Source organism: Aotus nancymaae, unplaced genomic scaffold, assembly GCF_030222135.1.
Source record: "Aotus nancymaae isolate 86718 unplaced genomic scaffold, 86718_ANA_hifiasm-v0.15.2.pri h1tg000040l, whole genome shotgun sequence".
Taxonomy (NCBI): Eukaryota; Metazoa; Chordata; class Mammalia; order Primates; family Aotidae; genus Aotus; species Aotus nancymaae.
Genome location: NW_026988454.1, coordinates 93,137,584 through 93,155,707, shown reverse-complemented (window position 1 = coordinate 93,155,707; position 18,124 = coordinate 93,137,584). Strand labels below are relative to the sequence as shown.

General features: G+C 37.8%; 1 protein-coding gene across 2 annotated transcripts in view; it reads left to right on the top strand.

Moving 5' to 3' along the window:
- KCNQ5 (potassium voltage-gated channel subfamily Q member 5) overlaps positions 1-18,124 on the top strand; it is a 584,724-nt gene that overhangs the window by 467,434 nt on the left and 99,166 nt on the right. Inside the window, exons 7-9 of one of the 2 annotated variants that reach the window (XM_012471827.3) lie at positions 394-489; positions 9,302-9,396; positions 13,640-13,666. In XM_012471827.3, the coding sequence (XP_012327250.1) occupies positions 394-489; positions 9,302-9,396; positions 13,640-13,666 (218 nt within the window). The remainder of the gene's footprint in view (positions 1-393; positions 490-9,301; positions 9,397-13,639; positions 13,667-18,124) is intronic. The other variant, XM_012471828.3, reaches the window with a different exon arrangement.

Here is an 18,124-nt window from a genome sequence, read left to right as displayed (position 1 = left end):
TCCATCACTGGATGAGACCATTCACCCTAACTTAAGCAAAAAGAAATGTCATAGAGAAGGACACACACACACACACACACACACATTTTTATTGTGATTTTATTTATAGTCATGGTGCTTCTTGCTATACCACAAAAGATAATAAATGACAATGCCTAATTGATTTACTAAAGAACAGACATTGTATCTCTTGGCAGTATTGCCCAACAGTTTGCCATTGGCTGATGGTATTATAATGGAGAGAAATACTGCTTATTTTAACAAGTAACATGTTTCTGGACAGGTTACATACTATTTGTCTTCTCTCAGACTCATTTTAGTGACTTTTCAATATTTGTATTATTTAACTGTGCTTTTGACATTTTTGAGTGCCGTTTTTGTATTTTGTTCCAGGGCATTCTTGGCTCAGGTTTTGCATTAAAAGTACAAGAACAGCACCGCCAGAAACACTTTGAGAAAAGAAGGAACCCAGCTGCCAACCTCATTCAGGTAAATGTCAATGTAATAGGTAGATGGCAACATCTGTGTCCATAGTGCTTGATGGGTCATTTTCCAATCTCTGTGCTTCGTTGCTTGGTAGAACTACTGCTTTGTTCCTTTTTTAAAAATGAAGTCAGAACTTAATATACAGTCTTGGATTTGGGCAGGTGTTCCTCCTCTCTCGATCTGAAAAACATGTATTTTTAGCAAATGATCCATGCATCGTTCAGATTAAGTAACCATGTCAGCAAGGCTATGCAAAGGTTAGCAGTTATGTTGCTCCTGGAATTATCTAATACATCTTATGAATTACTTGATGAAACATAATTGATCATTAAGTGATAGAGCAGAACAAGGCATTGTTTCCTGCATTACAATTACTTTCTCCAGCCAGATGTATGTCGCTGCTTTAAAGAACAACATATTTGTTTAGAATGTCAAGGTTTAATACCTGTGAAATTGCTTTTAGTGCCTTCGAGGGCAGTAAGTGGAAATAGTTATCCTATTTTGAGAGCTGATGGGATTATGGAATACATCAGTGTTTGAGAATATTAAACAATAAGCATATAATTTGAAGCTAGCTCATAATCCATAGGTTGTTATTTAGCGTTTCATTTACTTTTCAGTAACTCAGGATTAGCTTCAGCACTAAAAGGAATGCTTGTCTTTTTGCCATCCATATATTTGCCATCCTAGATTCAGGTTAAGAATCACAAAATATATTTTTTGTTAGATTCATAATGTAGAGTTGACATTTAGTTATGGACTAAATAATTCTACAATCTAAAGTTTCCCCCTTCCTGCTAGGGAAGTGGAAGCTACAGAATTTCTAAACTGGAGGGACTTGAAGTGGTGCTCCAAGGCCCTAGGAAACTTGTCTTAATGCTGCAGTAACAAGCACACTGCTGTAATTTAGGTTGTGGGTTTGAGTGGGTGGGTGGTGGGAGATAACCACCACAACCCCTGCCTTTAGTGTTTATCTGTGACTGTGATACATGCAGTGCCTCCCACAGACATGGAGCCGGGAAAAGGAGAGGGCAGTATGGCTCATTATATCATGAAGGAGATCTGTTTGTATTTAATCACTAAATGAGGATACTAATTTTTAAATCAAGCTATTCTGCAACCGTTGACAAGAAAGTGGACCATTGGGCATGACTTCCAATGCAAATCACCGAGAATCTCTTATTTTTTACTTTTTAGTTTTTACAATATTTTTACATATTCTTTATGGGTTTTAAAAGGGCACTAAAGAGAAAGTAAACTCTATTTCCTTAAACAAAAAGACCCTTATGTAGTTAGAGTTTAAGATCTGATGCCAACCAATAATCAGCAGAATGAAAAGATGAGTCACATACTTTAGGACACATGCAAAATACCCCAAAGTCCAGAATTCATAGCCTTTCATCCTTTAGCACTCCTTAACTGGTTACACATGTTCTCGTGCTTCTAATAAGTTTTTTTCTTTACTGTTCTTATCCTTTAATTTCCCTTCACTCTAGAACAATGTTTTCCAGCTTGTGAGTGCAGAAGTTATTGCATGGGTTCCTTGCATCCATCTGAGCACCAAGCCCTATCTACATATGGAACCAATAATACATTTCACACAATAAAATCTCTTGGAATATCAGCTGTTCTGTTAGAAAGTGAGCTCTTTGAGGAATTTCTCATGCACATATCAGTTGCAATGATAGAAAGCTGTGCTGCTCAATACAGCAACCACTAGCTACATGTAGCTTTTTACATTTAAACTAATTAAAATTAAAAACCAAGTTTGCCAATGGCACTAGCCACTTCTCAAGTGTTTGATAGCTACAAGTGGCCATCAGCTACCATACCGTACAAGATAAATATAGAGAATAACTGCAGGAAATCTTCTGATCTAACTTATTATTGACTACTAGACTGTGCAAGAACAATTTCCAATTGAACTTGAAAATAAATTGCTATTTCTACAGCAAATCATTGGAGGAGAGGCATTTGTATGTCTACAGTCAAAACAAGGCAAGGCTTCCCTCACAGGTAACCCTGTGGAGAAGAGGCTAATTGAACAGTTTTATTTGGAGGCCTAGAATTTTATTTTATGGAACTGGGTTATGTAATATATATTGTGATCAGTTATTGAACTTGTACAAATGCAGGTAACAAGTAAAATCAATGAGTTTTTATTTTACTTAAAACTCCAACTTGTATGTTGCTCTTATTATTTTTGTTATTCTTAACAAAAATAATGCAAAATGGAAGGCTTGAAGCATTCAAGAGTACCTTTAAAATCTAATCATAATATCATTAATCAAAGGAGAATCTACTAATATTAAAAGCAATAGCTCCTTCACTTAAATGCAATTATTTATTAGACATAGAAATAATAATATAATTATTACATTTGTTCATTGTTTTTCCTTGCTGTAGTATTTAGACAGAATTCAAGGCTTTAAGCCTTGATTATATATTGTAGAAATTTATATTTCAGGATGCAGTACATTGAAAGGCAACTTCATTTACTGGTCCATTCACTTTCTTACCCAATAAACCTGACTTGGTTTGCTGAACACACAAAGCATCAAGCCCAAAAGCGTCTTGTTTATTTTAGGCCAGAGTCACTATCTTCTTAAAAGGGCAGCTGAGATGCCTAAATTGCTTCGTCATTTCATTGGTGAGAGAACTAAATTAACCAACATTTCAGGGTTTTAGGAAAAAATTTAAACCCCCAGAAGCTTGCAGCAAATTTAGCTGTGTCAATATCTTTGCATGATTCACTTAAATTAACTTTTCATTTCAAGCTGGAGCAGTCTGGAAAAAAGAAATCAGCTCTCAGTAATGTTTTGAATACCTGCCCAAATGTCACAATTTTTATTAATAATGCTTAAGACTCATGAAGTGCTTTTTAGTTTGCAGGGTGCTTCTAATACATTATGTTACTTGATCCTCAAGACAGGCCTAGGAGGAGCTAGGACTCAAATCCCTGCTGTCTGAATCTGAATCCATTACTCCTTTCTAAAAGCATCATTTACATCCTCGTAAATATATGAGGATGTATGGGATGCCTTGGGACTTACACTTAAAGATTCTTCAAAAGTTCTATGTTAAAGTTTACTTCTGGAGAGATTGGATTAGTTTATGGTGGGATCAGGATGCTTTATTAGAAACAGAAACAGAGAATTAAGTAAAAGTTTGTGAAATAAAGGCTGGTAGGGATAGATTAGAAGATGTTGCTTTGATGCTAACTGACCCAAAAGAAAAATATATGTTTGTATTGAAACTTTGGCTTCCCCCAGTAAAATGACTTAGTCTTCGCCAAATTACCCTAAAGTGAAGCCACTAGTCATTAAGCTCAAGCCACTTAAATAGAGATTTTACATCTTTTTAGTTCTCCATTCATAAATAAAAACAGGGCCAGATGCAGTGACTCATTACTGTAATCCCAGCATTTTGAGAGGCCAAGGTGGGAGGATCACTTGAGTTCAACATCAGCCTGGGAAATATAGTAAGACCACATTTCTTTAATAAATAAATAAGGAGAGACTCTGAAAAAAAATCTTAGATGTGAAAAACATGAAGGTAAGAAAAAAAACAAAAGGTAAAATAAAGTTGTGAAAATCTCCCTGAAAGCAGAATAAAAAGAGATTGAAAATAAAGCAAAAAATATGAGAAACATGAAGGACCCATCCAGGTGTTCCAATATCCAGCTAACAGAGATATCTCAGCTCAAGTGCAGGGAAACTAAGAGGAGGATTTTATCCAAAAAATACGACATTATGATTTTCTAGAACAGGAGGATGGGAGTGGCCATAGTAGAAGAGCTCACCAAGTGCCCAGCACTGTGAACCAAAAACTTCACCCCAAATTATCATAGTAAAATATCAGAAAACTTACAAAAGGGGCATCCTAAATGCTTTCTGAGCAGAACATAGCCAAAGGATCAAAAATAAGGATGACGTTGGATTTCTCATTCGTAACCCAAAAATTAGAAGACAATGAAACAATACTTTCAAAATTATAGAAATTATTTTCAACCTAAAACTCTATATCCACCCAAACCATCATCAAGTGTGAGAGCAGTGCCAAGTCACTTTTAGGCTTGCAAGATATCAAAAATTACCCTACCATTTACAAAGTTTACTCAAGAAACTTTGTGAATAGAATTTCTCTACGAAAACAAGGGGATGAGCCAAGAGAGAAAGAAAGGTAGGATCAAGGAAACAAGAGATTCTACATAGGAAAGAGCAAAGGGGATTTCTCTGATGATAAGGAAGGGAAGTCCCAAGACAATAGCTACAGCAGGCCTTGAGAACAGAATGAAAGGAAGGCTGAGAGCTCCAGGAGAAAGATCTTCAAGGAAGCAAAAGAATGGAACGCTCAGATTTCATGACGTGTTTGACCAGAGGAATTTTATAGTTCTGTTGGAAAGATCTGGAATGTATTTATAACAGGTACATATATGCAAATCAAGAAATTAAAATAGGGCAATTATAACTCCCAAAAGAACAAAAACTTGTGTAAGAAAGAAAGAGTAGCCATAGTACATTACATTGCTGAACTGAAAACAAGTTACATTGTCATAATAATGCAGATATTAAATAGTAACTTAATTAAGAATTGTGATATTAAAATCTTGATAGGATGAAAGAAGAGGGCCTGCAAGTGGGCAATGTCATCTTTCATGATAGGAAGTTAATTGATAATGTCTAAAATTGAAAAATCAAGAAATATAACCATAAGCATAATCCTTAAACATAAGCATTCTTGGCTGGGTGCAAGTGGCTCATACCTGTAATCCCCACACTTTTGAGAGGCTGAGGTGGGAGGATCACTTGAAGCCAGGAGTTCAAGACCAACCTGCACAACATAGTGAGACCCCACCTCTATAAAAAATTAAAAGTAAGTCAAGTGAAGTGGCATACACCTGTAGTCCTAGCTACTCAAGAGGCCAAAGTTGGAGGATTGCTTGAACCTGGGAGTTCAAGGCTGCTGTGAGCTATGATCATACCACTGCACTCCAGCCTGGGTGACAGAGTATGACCTTGTCTCAAAAAAATAATAATACTAAATTAGGATTCTTAAAAATAGAAGCAACAACTATAAGAACTGAAGAGGTTGCCTCTGAGGAATAGAAAGTAGTGTGAAGAGAAGTGTGGAAAGGGATGGCTAGTTAATAGCCTAAATCTTTCAGGACTCTGACATTTTAAACTCTATACCTTGAAAAAATAAGTTCCATGTTCATTATTCCTTTAGATGGTCAGCTGAAACTTTCTAGACCATTTCCAGTAAGGATCAAACATGCCGTAATTGTAATACTCTAAGCGAGACAAACAAAATACTCCCAAAAAACTGAATTATGCTGGCATTGTACTTATTGAGCAAAGTTCAAATGTGTTTGGCTGCCTAGAGCACCAGCATCACCTGGTAAATGGTAAATTTGTCTCTCATCTTGCTTCTTGTTGATTTGTCCTTTGAATTGTATACACCATGTAAATTAACCACAGGAAATTCCTCTAAACAGTTATTTTTCTCTTGCCAATTACTGTGTGATTTTGGCTTTAAATATAGGAACATCAGCTACTGGATCACAGGGATATGGGCTCAAAGTTCAGCTACTAGAAGCAATTTGCTGAGAGAGTGAGCTAAGGACAAAGCAAAGTTGTCAGAGTGTAAGGGGCACAGAGTTACACTTTCCACCTTCGCTTTGACTGTTAACTAATATCAGCCGTGTGACAGGTGCCACCAGCACCTTCTATACCTCTCATTTAAAAGGCATTTTTGGGAGATGAGTAATGAAGGAAACAAGCCTTAGCTGTTGGGATCAATTTGATAGAAAAATAGCAAGACACCAGGTCTCATTGTAAAGAAAATCTTTAGCTTTTTCAGAGTGGCCTCTTTTGCCCCCAGTTGTTTATAACACTCACAGGCAATGCCTTGGTCCCTTTCTTTGTTGTTGTTCTTGTGGATTTTTTTCACTGGAAGTCTGATAGTACAGATCTGCTATATGCTTATGCTTCTACTTCTACAGGAGTCTTGCTTTCAGTGTATCAGAATTCATATATATGTGATGCCTTCTATGGAAATTATTTAATTAAAGCAGCCATCTGTGTCATCACAGTATTAGAGGATCTCTGGGCTTCACTACTACAGAAGCTGAAATAATAAATCCATGTTTTCCTTACTTATTCTAGATCACTCTATAAATTGTGTGTGTATAATATTTACAAAAAATTAACATTTCCAGATGATACAACAATAGTTGCCTTATATAAGATGTTAAGATACTTGCTACAAATTTCCACAGATTTGTAAATTAAATCAGCATGAACTATGTAAGAAGGCTCCAGGCAAAGAACTGTTTCAATCATTTAAACCTTCCTTAAAAATATAAAAAGTCCCTCTGGTTCTACTACTATATTTTTCTAGTTTTTTATATCATTTTCTGAAATTTCATTGAAGTATAATGTGCATGCAGAAAAGAGCACATATCCTAGGAGAACTTAGCACTCCTGCATAACCAGCACTCAGATGAACAGAGCATGACCTCCTGTGTACCCCTTCATGATCACTATCCCATAAGGATAACCATTGTGCTAACTTCTAACAGCATAGAATAGTTTCCCCTGGTTTTTGTACTTTATGGAAATGTACTCCTTGGTGTCTTCTTTTTCTTGCTCAACATAATTCACGTGAAATTCATCCATAGTGTTGAGTGTAGTAATATGTACTATTGCCATGTAATATTACACTATGTAAATGTATTACAAATTTTCTGTTTTACTGCTGCTGGGTGTTTGGGCATTTCCAGCTTTAGTTTATTAAGAAACTAACATATAGTGCATATCTTTTAATGAACATATATAAGCATATTTGTTGAAAGTATACCTAGGAGTGTGTAGCTGTATCATAGGACACATATATGTTCAACTTTAATAGAAACTTTCAGTTTTCCAAAGTAGTTGTGTCAATTTTTAACTTCTATTCAGCATACATTTATTCAATGATATTCTCAGGAAAAGGAATATTATTAGATCACATTTAGTTCATTGGAGATTTCAAAATTATGACTGATGGTTATATAGTAGGAAAATGGCCCATTTAAATGAATCTGTCTGCCAGGCATAGTGGCTCATGCCTGTAATCCCAGCAAGTTGCGAGGCCGGGGTGAGCAGATCACTTGAGGTCAGAAGTTCGAGACTATCCTGACGAACATGGTGAAACCCTGTCTCTACTAAAAATATAAAAGTTAGCCAGGTGTGGTGGTACACGCTTGTAGTGCCAGCTACTTGGGAGGCTGAGGCACGAGCATCGCTTGAACCCAGAAGGCAGAGGTTACGGAGAGCAAAGATTATGCCACTGCACTCCAGCCTGGGGACAGAGGGAGACCACGTCTCAAATAAATAAATAAGTTTGTCACATAAAATAGAATGTTTTGATTAATCCACTATAATGAAAAATTTTCTCTGAGAGATCAGTGTAAATACTTGGCCATTAGAGATGTTTGCAGACTCATTACAAGAAAGAAATTTATGAAAATCTATATTGGAAAGTAAGGTCAGCAATCTCGCAGATGAGCAGTTCAAATAGAAGCTTTTCCAACAACAGTCTTCAAGCAGTGAGCAAGTATCCGTGGAGGGTTTCTATGACTGAGAGCCAGGCAATTTGAGATATTGTCTCAACTCCACCAACCTTGTATAAACCTCTTCATTTATCTAAGCCCTTCTTTTCTCACCTACAAAATAGGAATCTTAATTCACACTTTGACTGTGAGGATCACATAAAAATACTTTGTCTTATGTATGCCAAGTATAATTATATGAAATGGAGAGAGCTTATGTTTTACATAAAAAAGCTATAAACATATCCTTAGATCATGGCATAAATCCTTAGGTGTTTTCCAGCTATACACCTAGAGAGTACATTTTCCCCATCTTGTTCTAGTTCTGCTTCTTGTAATCACTATCTTCATTTTTAGCATTCGAAGTATTACGTAATTCAAGGATTTCAATAATTAAATCATTAGCATACCCTGGTGTTCATTAGTTAACTAGTTAGCTTACTAGTTGCATAGTGGATTTTCGTTAGTCCTTTGCTTCTCCTTTATCAAATATCGATTAAAGATCAATCCCTGGAATATATGTTCATGCTCAAGTGGCTTACCTAACTACTATCTTGGAAATCAGTATTTAGCCAGTCAATCATTACTTTTTGTTCTGGATAATATAGTATCTCCCTTACCAATTCAAAAATTATGTTATATTATACTTTTTGGGCCTTTTGCTTCTTGGTGTGTTGTTTTGAAAAGCAGCTGTGGCCGGGTGCAGTGGTTCATACCTGTAATAACAGCACTTTGGGAGGCCAAGGTGGGCAGATCACTTGAGGTCAGGAGTTTGAGACCAGCCAGGCCAGCATGGCAAAACTCCATTTCTACTAAAAATACAAAAAAAAAAATAAAATTAGCTGGGCATGGTGACGGACACCTGTAGTCCCAGCTACTCTAGAGGCTGAGGCACAAGAATTGCTTGAACCCAGGAGGCGGAGATTGCAATGAGCTGAGATCGCACCACTGCACTCCAGCCTGGGCAACAGAGCAAGAGTCCATCTCAAAATAAATAATTTTTAAAAATAAAAAATGAAAAGCAGTTCTGATGTGATGCAAAATGTTTAACAGCCAGCTGAAAATGCCAAAGTAGCCTTCTTCCTCTTTTGGGTATTTATCAGGGCTAAGTATGAGAGGCAAAAGATCCTTAACGTGTAGTAACTCAATCATTTCTCTCCTGATTTTATTCTATCTCCTGCTCTTTTTTCTTTTTCATGTCCCCATCTATGCCACATGCAGTGTGTTTGGCGTAGTTATGCAGCTGATGAGAAATCTGTTTCCATTGCAACCTGGAAGCCACACTTGAAGGCCTTGCACACCTGCAGCCCTACCAAGTAGGTATCAGTGTGACAGCTGCTGCTGTAGTTGAGTCTTTTCGAGTTTGTTAAACAAACCATACCCACACATAAAAGGTGTTGATGTTTGGCTTGTCTTACTCTCTGTTCCTCTTAGAGAGATTCAAACCTTTTTAGTAGCAATTCCGGCACAAAACTAAATAGAATCACTATTATTCCTCACAATCCACAGACTGGGATTAAAGATTAAAAGAATGTAAACTTTTATAGAGATTTATTTCTACTATTTATGTTTTTTTTTTCTAATGTCTCATTTCATAAAGCCCACCAGCATCCTAAAGGTAAGCACCACAGTTCTTGAAAAACAAGGATTATTTATTTTGTACCCATCACCTGACCCCAAGAGATGAGTGCTTTGAAAGTAATCCATCTTTGTACGTTTAAATCTCTCAAAGCCATTTCTCATACGAATCCCCTCTGGATGGTCCTAAAGCTTTCACTTGCAGATCAAACTCACATCAGTGGCAAAAGAAGAGAAGAACAGGAGTCCTGGTATATTACAGTTTACAATGAGGCAGTGGGACCAAGCAGATTAAAATTTGGAATTAGCATTCACAATTTTCAAGTAATATTATTTTTCTTCGCATTTCATTGGCCAAAGAAAATCACCCAGCCATGTCTAAACACAAAGAAAATGGGGAAGTACAGTCTTACCATATGCCTAGAAGGAGGCAAGAACCAAGGAAATTATGAACAGAGATTCATAATGATTACCACAGAGACCTGTAATTAAAAAAAAATAAAGTCCTGTCTTAATCTTGGAGTCTTGGAGTCTTTGAACCCTGGACTCCAGTTCAACTATCATAGAAAATGTTAAATCATATTCACCACCTAATTAAAGATGTCCTCGTTGAAATACCAAAGCAGTAAGTCCTGAGAAAGGCTGTGAGTCAGCCAGCTTGATTAGCATAGTCAGTTCCTCGGGTTGTTCAAAAGTTATTAAATTGCTCATACGACTTAGTGTTTGAGAGCAATGGCTGTTTTTCTTCATATCCCAACAAAACCTTAATCCTAGTGGCTTCATGGGATTCAGAACACCTAGGTACTGTGACTCAGGAAAAATCACCTGTTCTTACTGATCTGGGGGGCTATCAGCTGGGGAAATCTCCACGGTATTCCCTGGCATTGCCACCTTAATGGAGGTTTGCGATGCAGCAGAATGCGCACCATTGGGGAGTACCAAATTCATCGTTAACTACATTACTTCCCTGTCCTGCCCTGGGCCTCAGTTTTCCCACCCACAAAGAGAAGGACAAGAGTTGGGCTAGATGATTCCTAAGCTCTAATGGGACATGTCTCCTGGTGGGTGGTATCTAAAGTTCTTGTCAGCACCGAGGACAGAGATATTCATAGCACCCCAGGGATTTTAGAGAGGATGGAACCTTAGCATGGATAGAAGCATGGATGCTGTTGAATGCATGTGTGGATTTGACTCTTTTTATTTAGATCTTGAAGTTTAGTTGAATTTTTTATGGAGTATAAGACCCTTTCAACATTTTGATACTAAAAAAACAAAAATAGAACATAACTCCTGTGCCACCTATTCCTTGGGACTGTGAACCAAAAATGAGAATTACATAGAAATTGCATTTCTTGTCTTCATGAAGTTTGCTAAGTAAATGCAGAAAAGGAATCTGAGTAGGAAAACCAATAGAGAATTCTCAAGTGACAGAGGAGAGTGGTCTATTGTCATATGTGATTATTTGGCTTCCCACTTACTGCAGTTTTTGGATTAAAAGTCATCTGAAGCCTGGAAAAACTTTTTGATAATGAGTCAAATTCCCCCAGTAAATCAACTATTATTTTACTCACATAATTTCTTTCTATTCCTCTGATATTTTCCCTGTCTTAAGTGGGGGTGGAGGTGGAGGAGGATTTATGCAAACACCTGTATTCATCACGTCCCACTGTGCCTGTCAATCTTTCCCTTACTTTCCTTTTCCTGCAATCTCACAAACCATGGGGCTCAGCGCCATTGAATCAAGAACAGTTGTTTGTCCAGAATGACACAGCAGTCACTGGTAAAGTTCATGGGAAATTGGATGTCCTAACATCTCTCCCTCCAGTGATGCTTCATTGCCTCAAATTGCAGTGGGTCTTAATCTTTGTTGTTGTTTTTTGTTAAACCAGTGAGAATATGATGGAAATTATGGGGTCTTTATCAAGAAAGATATTCAATGCACAAGAAAATCAATACTTTGTCTACAATTTTAATGTATTCACAGACTCCCTCAAGCAAAGTTCAAAACTTCTGCTTTAGGAAGCAAACTTGCTTTAATCAAGTGACAATAATTTTCAATGACTTAGAGGGATCTTTTTACATTTAAGTGGCTTACCGAATGCAGAGTGATGTAGTAACAAACAGACTAAAATTACTTTTTTATTTGCAGTGTGTATTTTCCTTTAGCATTCAGCCTAAGAACTTCTGATGGGAAAGATCATTTATTCAGTCAATGTATGCATTCAACAATTACTCATTGAGCATCTATGATGTGCAAGGTTCAGTTCTAGACACTGAGAATGCAGCAGTTTGAGTTCAAAAAACAAATTAGAATCTCTGGCCTTGGGAAGTATGTATGCAAGGGATGCTGGGATAGACAATAATAAATAAATAAATAAAATACAGAATATGTTAGATGGCAATAAGTGCTAAGGAGAAACATAGAATAGAGAAAGAATTTAGGGAGCACCAGAGGCTATAATTTCAAGCAGGTGGCCAGGAAGAAGATCAATTTATCAACAATATCATCATCATCATCAGTGGTATCATTATCATTAAAAAACACCAGCCCCGGCTGGGCGCAGTGGCTCACGCCTGTAATCCCAACACTTTGGGAGGCCAAGGCAGGTGGACCACGAGGTCAGGAGTTTAAGACCAGCCTGGCCAACATAGTGAAACCCCGTCTCTACTAAAAATACAAAAATTAGCCAGGCGTGGTGGCACACACCTGTATTTCCTGCTACTCGGGAGGCTGAGGCAGGAGAATCACTTGAACCCGGGAGGCGGGAGTTGCAGCAAGCCGAGACCACGCCATTGCACTCCAGCCTGGGTGAGAGAGTGAGACTCTGTCTAAAAAAAAAAAAAAAAAAAAAAAAAAACCCAGCCCCAAGCTCTTGTTCCCCATAGTTTTAGAGACACAGTGGGATGCTTTGATTGCACTGAGTAGGATGAGAGAGGTCTGAGAAACAGCTGTGCAGGGGAGAGAGGTATGGGAGGAGGGGCACTCAAACCTGCCAGGGATACAACCAGCAGTTCCTTACTCTCTCTTTTCGGTCTGGTTTGTCTCTTACGTACACTCTAGAGATCTTAGCTGTTCTATTTCAAAGTTTTGTTTTAAGAACAGAAGGATGTAAAGAAAGAAGTATTTTTCTTGATTTTCTCTTCAAAGAGAGTGAAGCCTATGCAAAGGGCAAAACACAGGTAAATATGCCGTATAGGGAATGAGTCAGATATTTTATGAGGCTAGGGGGAATTATCAAGCTCCAAAAACACCATGTGGTACCTTAAAAAGTGGGAATTTGAAGATTATCTAACCCAAAGCCTTTGATTTACTCATAAGAAGACCAAGATCCGCACGCAAACGGGGTGCCTGCCCAAAGGCACACAGCTCATTCGTGAAGAGTACAGACCCTGCCTCATGGTGCTTAGACCTAAATTTGCTAAAATGAGTTATTACAAATGCCACCCAACAGTATAGGCTAAAAGAGTTTTGGTAAATGTTCTGTGTACCTTATTTACTCCATGGAAACTTAGACTTTATACAATACAAAAAAAAAAAAAAAAAATCTGCCTCAGCAAGTGACTGAGATACAATTCATTAATGAATCCAGGTTTAGAAACCTAAGTCTGCCAGAAGCACAGAAAACAGTTATGTTGTAACTAGCAACTTTCTAAGAGCCGTCACTAGTGCTGGTTAGAGCAGAACCACTTTTTCTTAGCCATGGACGGCTTTGGCTAATGAAAAGTCTATTGTTTTTGGTTCTATGTGGGCAGTCTTGGCTTTGCCAAGTAAATGTTGTGCCAGCTCAGGTCTGTACCACAAAGAACATATGTTAGCAAGTTGAGTACATTTATTATAAAGAACACTGCTTTTGTGGATCTTGCATGAAAAGACTCACTTAAGGTACTTGATTCCTCAATCTCCAATTTGGCCGCTATCAAGTGCTATAAATATATTCACTGGTTTATCATCATTTCTCTTCTGCCTACACGCACCTGAAGGAAAGAACAAGGGGAAGCAGCAAGCAGGTTTGTGATTTCTCTTTTGCTACATGTTTGTTTATAAATCTGATACCTACCAGATGTTTTAAATGTGTCTCATGTGAGTAGAATCAATCAACAAATACCAGATGATTAAAAGTGAACTTTCTCAAGATTTGCCTGCAAAGGTTACTATTTTATTGATTTTCCCCCCTTAGTATCAAAGCGTTTTTCCCTGACTCACTCCCTGCTTTTTCAAAATCTGCAGGGCATGGAACATTTAGAGGTGGGGGAGGAGAGGAATTGATCTTGGATTAGTACTTGCTGTCATTTTCCCAGAGAGGAATCTTACAAAGTATTAAAATGTGGTAATCTAGAGAGTGAAAGAAAGAAATTTTTTTCTGAATGTTATAAGCCCAGGTGGCAGTCTAGGATACCCTCCCCTTCACTAGGGTCCTTCTTTTGGAATAATTGAATTTGTGTGTGTGTGTGTGTGTGTGTGTGTGTGTGTGTGTGTGTGTGTGTGTGTATACCCTCTCTCTGTGACACCTCTAGCCCACTGAGTGCTAGAGTCTACTCAAGTGACTCAAAAAAGAGTCCCACCCCCATCTTTTAGGAAGAAGCTAGCCCTCCCAAAAATTCACCAAATAATTTATGGTCAGTTTTTTATGCCATAGATGGAATGCTTCATCAGATTTCAGCAGAGAATTAAACCTAGATGGAATGGGAGGTGAAAGAAAAATTTCTTAATATGTGTTAATGGGTACCAGGAAGTGTCTAGATTTGAGAACAAAGCCCTGAAAAACAGAACCAGGTGGAACCCAGCATTAATGACGTGATGAGTGGCAGAGGCAGAACCAGGTGCCTGGAAAGGTAGAAGGGATACCTTTTTTTTCCTGTCATTGTCTCTTGTTTCAGCAAAGAAGTGAAAGCATCCACCTACTCAGAGTTGATCCCTAAGTGGAGGCCAGTGTGGGTCCAGGGATTGTTCTTTTAGCTTTGTACTATTGTAATAATTACATTAATCATAATAGAGTCATGCAATACTGAAACCAGTTTTGAAAGTTCACTTGGGATGTTAACATTCTGGATTATCCATTTTTGCATTATGTTAATATGTAAAGATTCACAAATCAGAACATAAATGCATTCATCTATGATGGGAGATAGATACAATAGGCTCTACAACATCAGGCAGATCTTCTGGGCAGGTAACTTACCCAAGGGAGGGCATTAAAGTCCCTTCTCTTATTTGGTAGCATAGAGTTAGAGTCAAGGGCATTGGATATTCCTTGGTGATATTTCCAGAAAAAGTTGTTCTTCCCCACCTAAGAAAAGTTTTTGACCAAAGAGAGATTCTAGTCATTAGATTCAGAATAGTCTTTGCCCAGACACTGGAGGAGTTAAGCTGACCAATTCTAGACCTTTAGTACTTTTTCTAGATTCCATACAGAGCTCACCATCCTTCTGTTGTGACAATTTTACTTGAAAAAAGTTACACAAAATAAATCATAGCCATTTTAAGCTAGATTACAGCTGCTTTTGTGATATTTTCAAAGCTTTCATTGTCTCAGGAGCTATCCATTTACTAATTCTCTCAAAGGGTGATTTGCCTCCAAATCCAAAGGACAGAGACCATATTTGGCACAAATTCCAGAGCTACCTGAGAATGTGATCACCATCTTAGTTTCATCCTCCAAAACGGAGCTGTTAACAACTAAAAGAGAAATTTGTAAATCACATGGAGGTGCTTGAATAAGCATAAACTCTATGGCAATCCTGAGTGAGGGGTCACCTTGGGCTGACACAATGATACTGCACTGTTTTTAAATGTTAGCACAGCAGAAAACGAAGACAAAATTAAAGTCTCAGTGTTGAGCTTCTGCTCACCAGTCCAAAAACGAGCTTCCTACTCAGTTGTCACATTTCAAAAAAACTACCAACCAAATTTTCTACATTTAGGATGTTCGCATATATCTACAACATTTACCTCCCTGCTGTATATTTGTGACTGAGGTTGTCAATGATAACTCACATATAGGTTTAAATATGTACAAAACCACTGAAATGGGTTGATCACTTAAAGAGTCACACATAGCAATTTCTTGCTTCTCTGTGGTCATTGAACATTTAGCAAAACCACCCTGAAATAAGTTCTGTACTATTACTTAGCCTTGATTCCTTACTTAATGTCTTATATTTCATGCACTTAGGTTTCCTATCTTCCAACTAGCTGTCACATCACTCTGGGTAAAGCTATGACAGAATGTGCTCAAGAAATAATTATTGGATAGAGTAATAAAATGCCCCTGACCTCAAGTAGTTTGTGGGAAGACATAAAACACCAAAAAAAAAAAAAAAAAAAAAAAAATGGGAAGAGAGGAGAACTATAAAAAGAGAAATAGAAAATTAAAGACATTGCAATGATCTAAAGAAAATAAGCTGAAGCTCCCATTTTAATATTATGTAAGCTTTCACCTTGTGCTCCATATACAGAATTTATAATCCTACATAAGGAATGCAGAAAGGCTGTTGTAATAACAATAGCAACAGTACCATCTTAGAAAGTAACAAAGTTGTCCTTACCCAAGCAAAATATGCACGAAGTAAAATGCATTTATAATGTGAGTTCTTCCTTAGAGAAGAGCAGATCTGAGTCCAGAGTATTGTTAATTAATGCTTGACCCCATTTCAGAGGAACTAATTAACACCACCCAACTGTAGAGTCATTTACTGCCTTTGGGACAGCAAAGTTACTGATGGTGATTTAGATTAGCAAAGTAGACAAGCTTCGGCTCAAGCAGGAGCCAAGATTTTCATCTTTTAGCTCAGAGCTTGGAATCTCCTAAGTCCTTCCTCATGGTTGTCTATGTGTTACAAACTGAGAGTAACCCAAGTGTAGCTGAGTTCAACACAGCAGCCAGCATCCCCTTCTGGGTGCCTGGCACTCTCACCGAAGAACGGAGCCATGACTAGAGACTGGGCCATACAGAGAGACTTTTCTTTCTGCAAAATTGATTAAGATGTCAAACACATTTGTAGAACCCTTAGTTAACTATACTACTGGCTTTGGAATGTTCTTTTTAAAAAGAGATTTTTGTCTTTCTACACTGAGGTAAGGGTATGTTTAAACAAAATTTGTCTACGATGTCTTGGGCTAAGGAAAAATGTCACATTCTTTGTGACAGATCCAAAACCTTTCTTTAAATTACAATGGCCAGGTGCAGTGGCTCACACCTGTAATCCCAGCACTTTGGGAGTCGGAGGCAGGTGGATCACCTGAGGTCAGGAGTTCAAGACCAACCGGGCCAACATATTGTGAAACCCCATCTCTACTTAAAAATGCAAAAATTAGCCAGGCATGATGGCACACACCTGTAGTCCCAGCTACCTGGGAAGTTGAGCAGGAGAATCGCTTGAACCCGGGAGGCAGAGGTTGCAGTGAGCTGAGATCGAGCCACTGCACTCCAGCCTCGGCAACAGAGCAAGACTCCATCTCAAAAAAAAAACAAATACAAGACATCAATCTAAAGAAGAGCCTTTTAAATATAGCTCAACTGACCAATAGTGGAAATACTGTTTCATCACTTCTTTTTGGTACAGAGTCAGGTACAAATTACTGTTAGTCTCAACTGAGCCTGCTCTGTTTTTCCTCTACTCCAATCATAAAATACTTCTTTAGCATTATTTAATCACTCATTTATTTTCCTCTGAATTCCCACTTAAACAGTTCTAATCTCACATATGTGGTGGTAAATGTGTTTATTTCATTCTATTAAAAATCAGTTGGAAAAATCATTTTTTAAACTGGACAGGTTTTTTTCTGTGTTAATGTAAATTGTCCTTTTCAGAGAACTGAATTTACCTGTGAACCCATCTGGCCAGAATAAGCCAATATTCTCACGTTGAGGGTTTTATGTTGTTCTCCCTTCCTCCTTGACCATATAATCAAATAGTAGTCAGTTAGTCATCACATTGGTACAAGAAGGCTTTTCCTTCTTTCTACCTAAGTTTTATTGCTACAAAAACAGATTGTACTGTCTGAGGTTCTGAGATTGTCTGTACATCTTGCTGCCTCTACTTACTCTGTCTTCTAAATCCACAATGGTTGGCTATATGCCTGCTTGATACTTAAGCTTCCTTAATGGCAATATTGAAAGTGTTACTAGAACCCTTTCAGATTGCTTAGTAGACTAAAGTTGCTTTACCAGGTACCTGTGAGACTGCTGTAAAGATGCATGTCTTAAAAGTTAAGGCACAAATGATATTTTTGTATTACATTACACTCTTGCGTTGTGAGCCACTGAGTGCTTTTTCTGAACCACTCCTGCGTGATTGGTTTTACTGGGTTCTGAGGCAGTGTGTGGCTCTTGTAGAGAACTCTAGAACCCTGGTTCTAGACGGCGTGCTCTTATATTTCTTCTGCATTTATTTCCCATTATATAATTTTTCTTTCTTCTGTGTGCAGTGAATGATCTGCATGTGTTGTTAAACTAAACCCAGTGA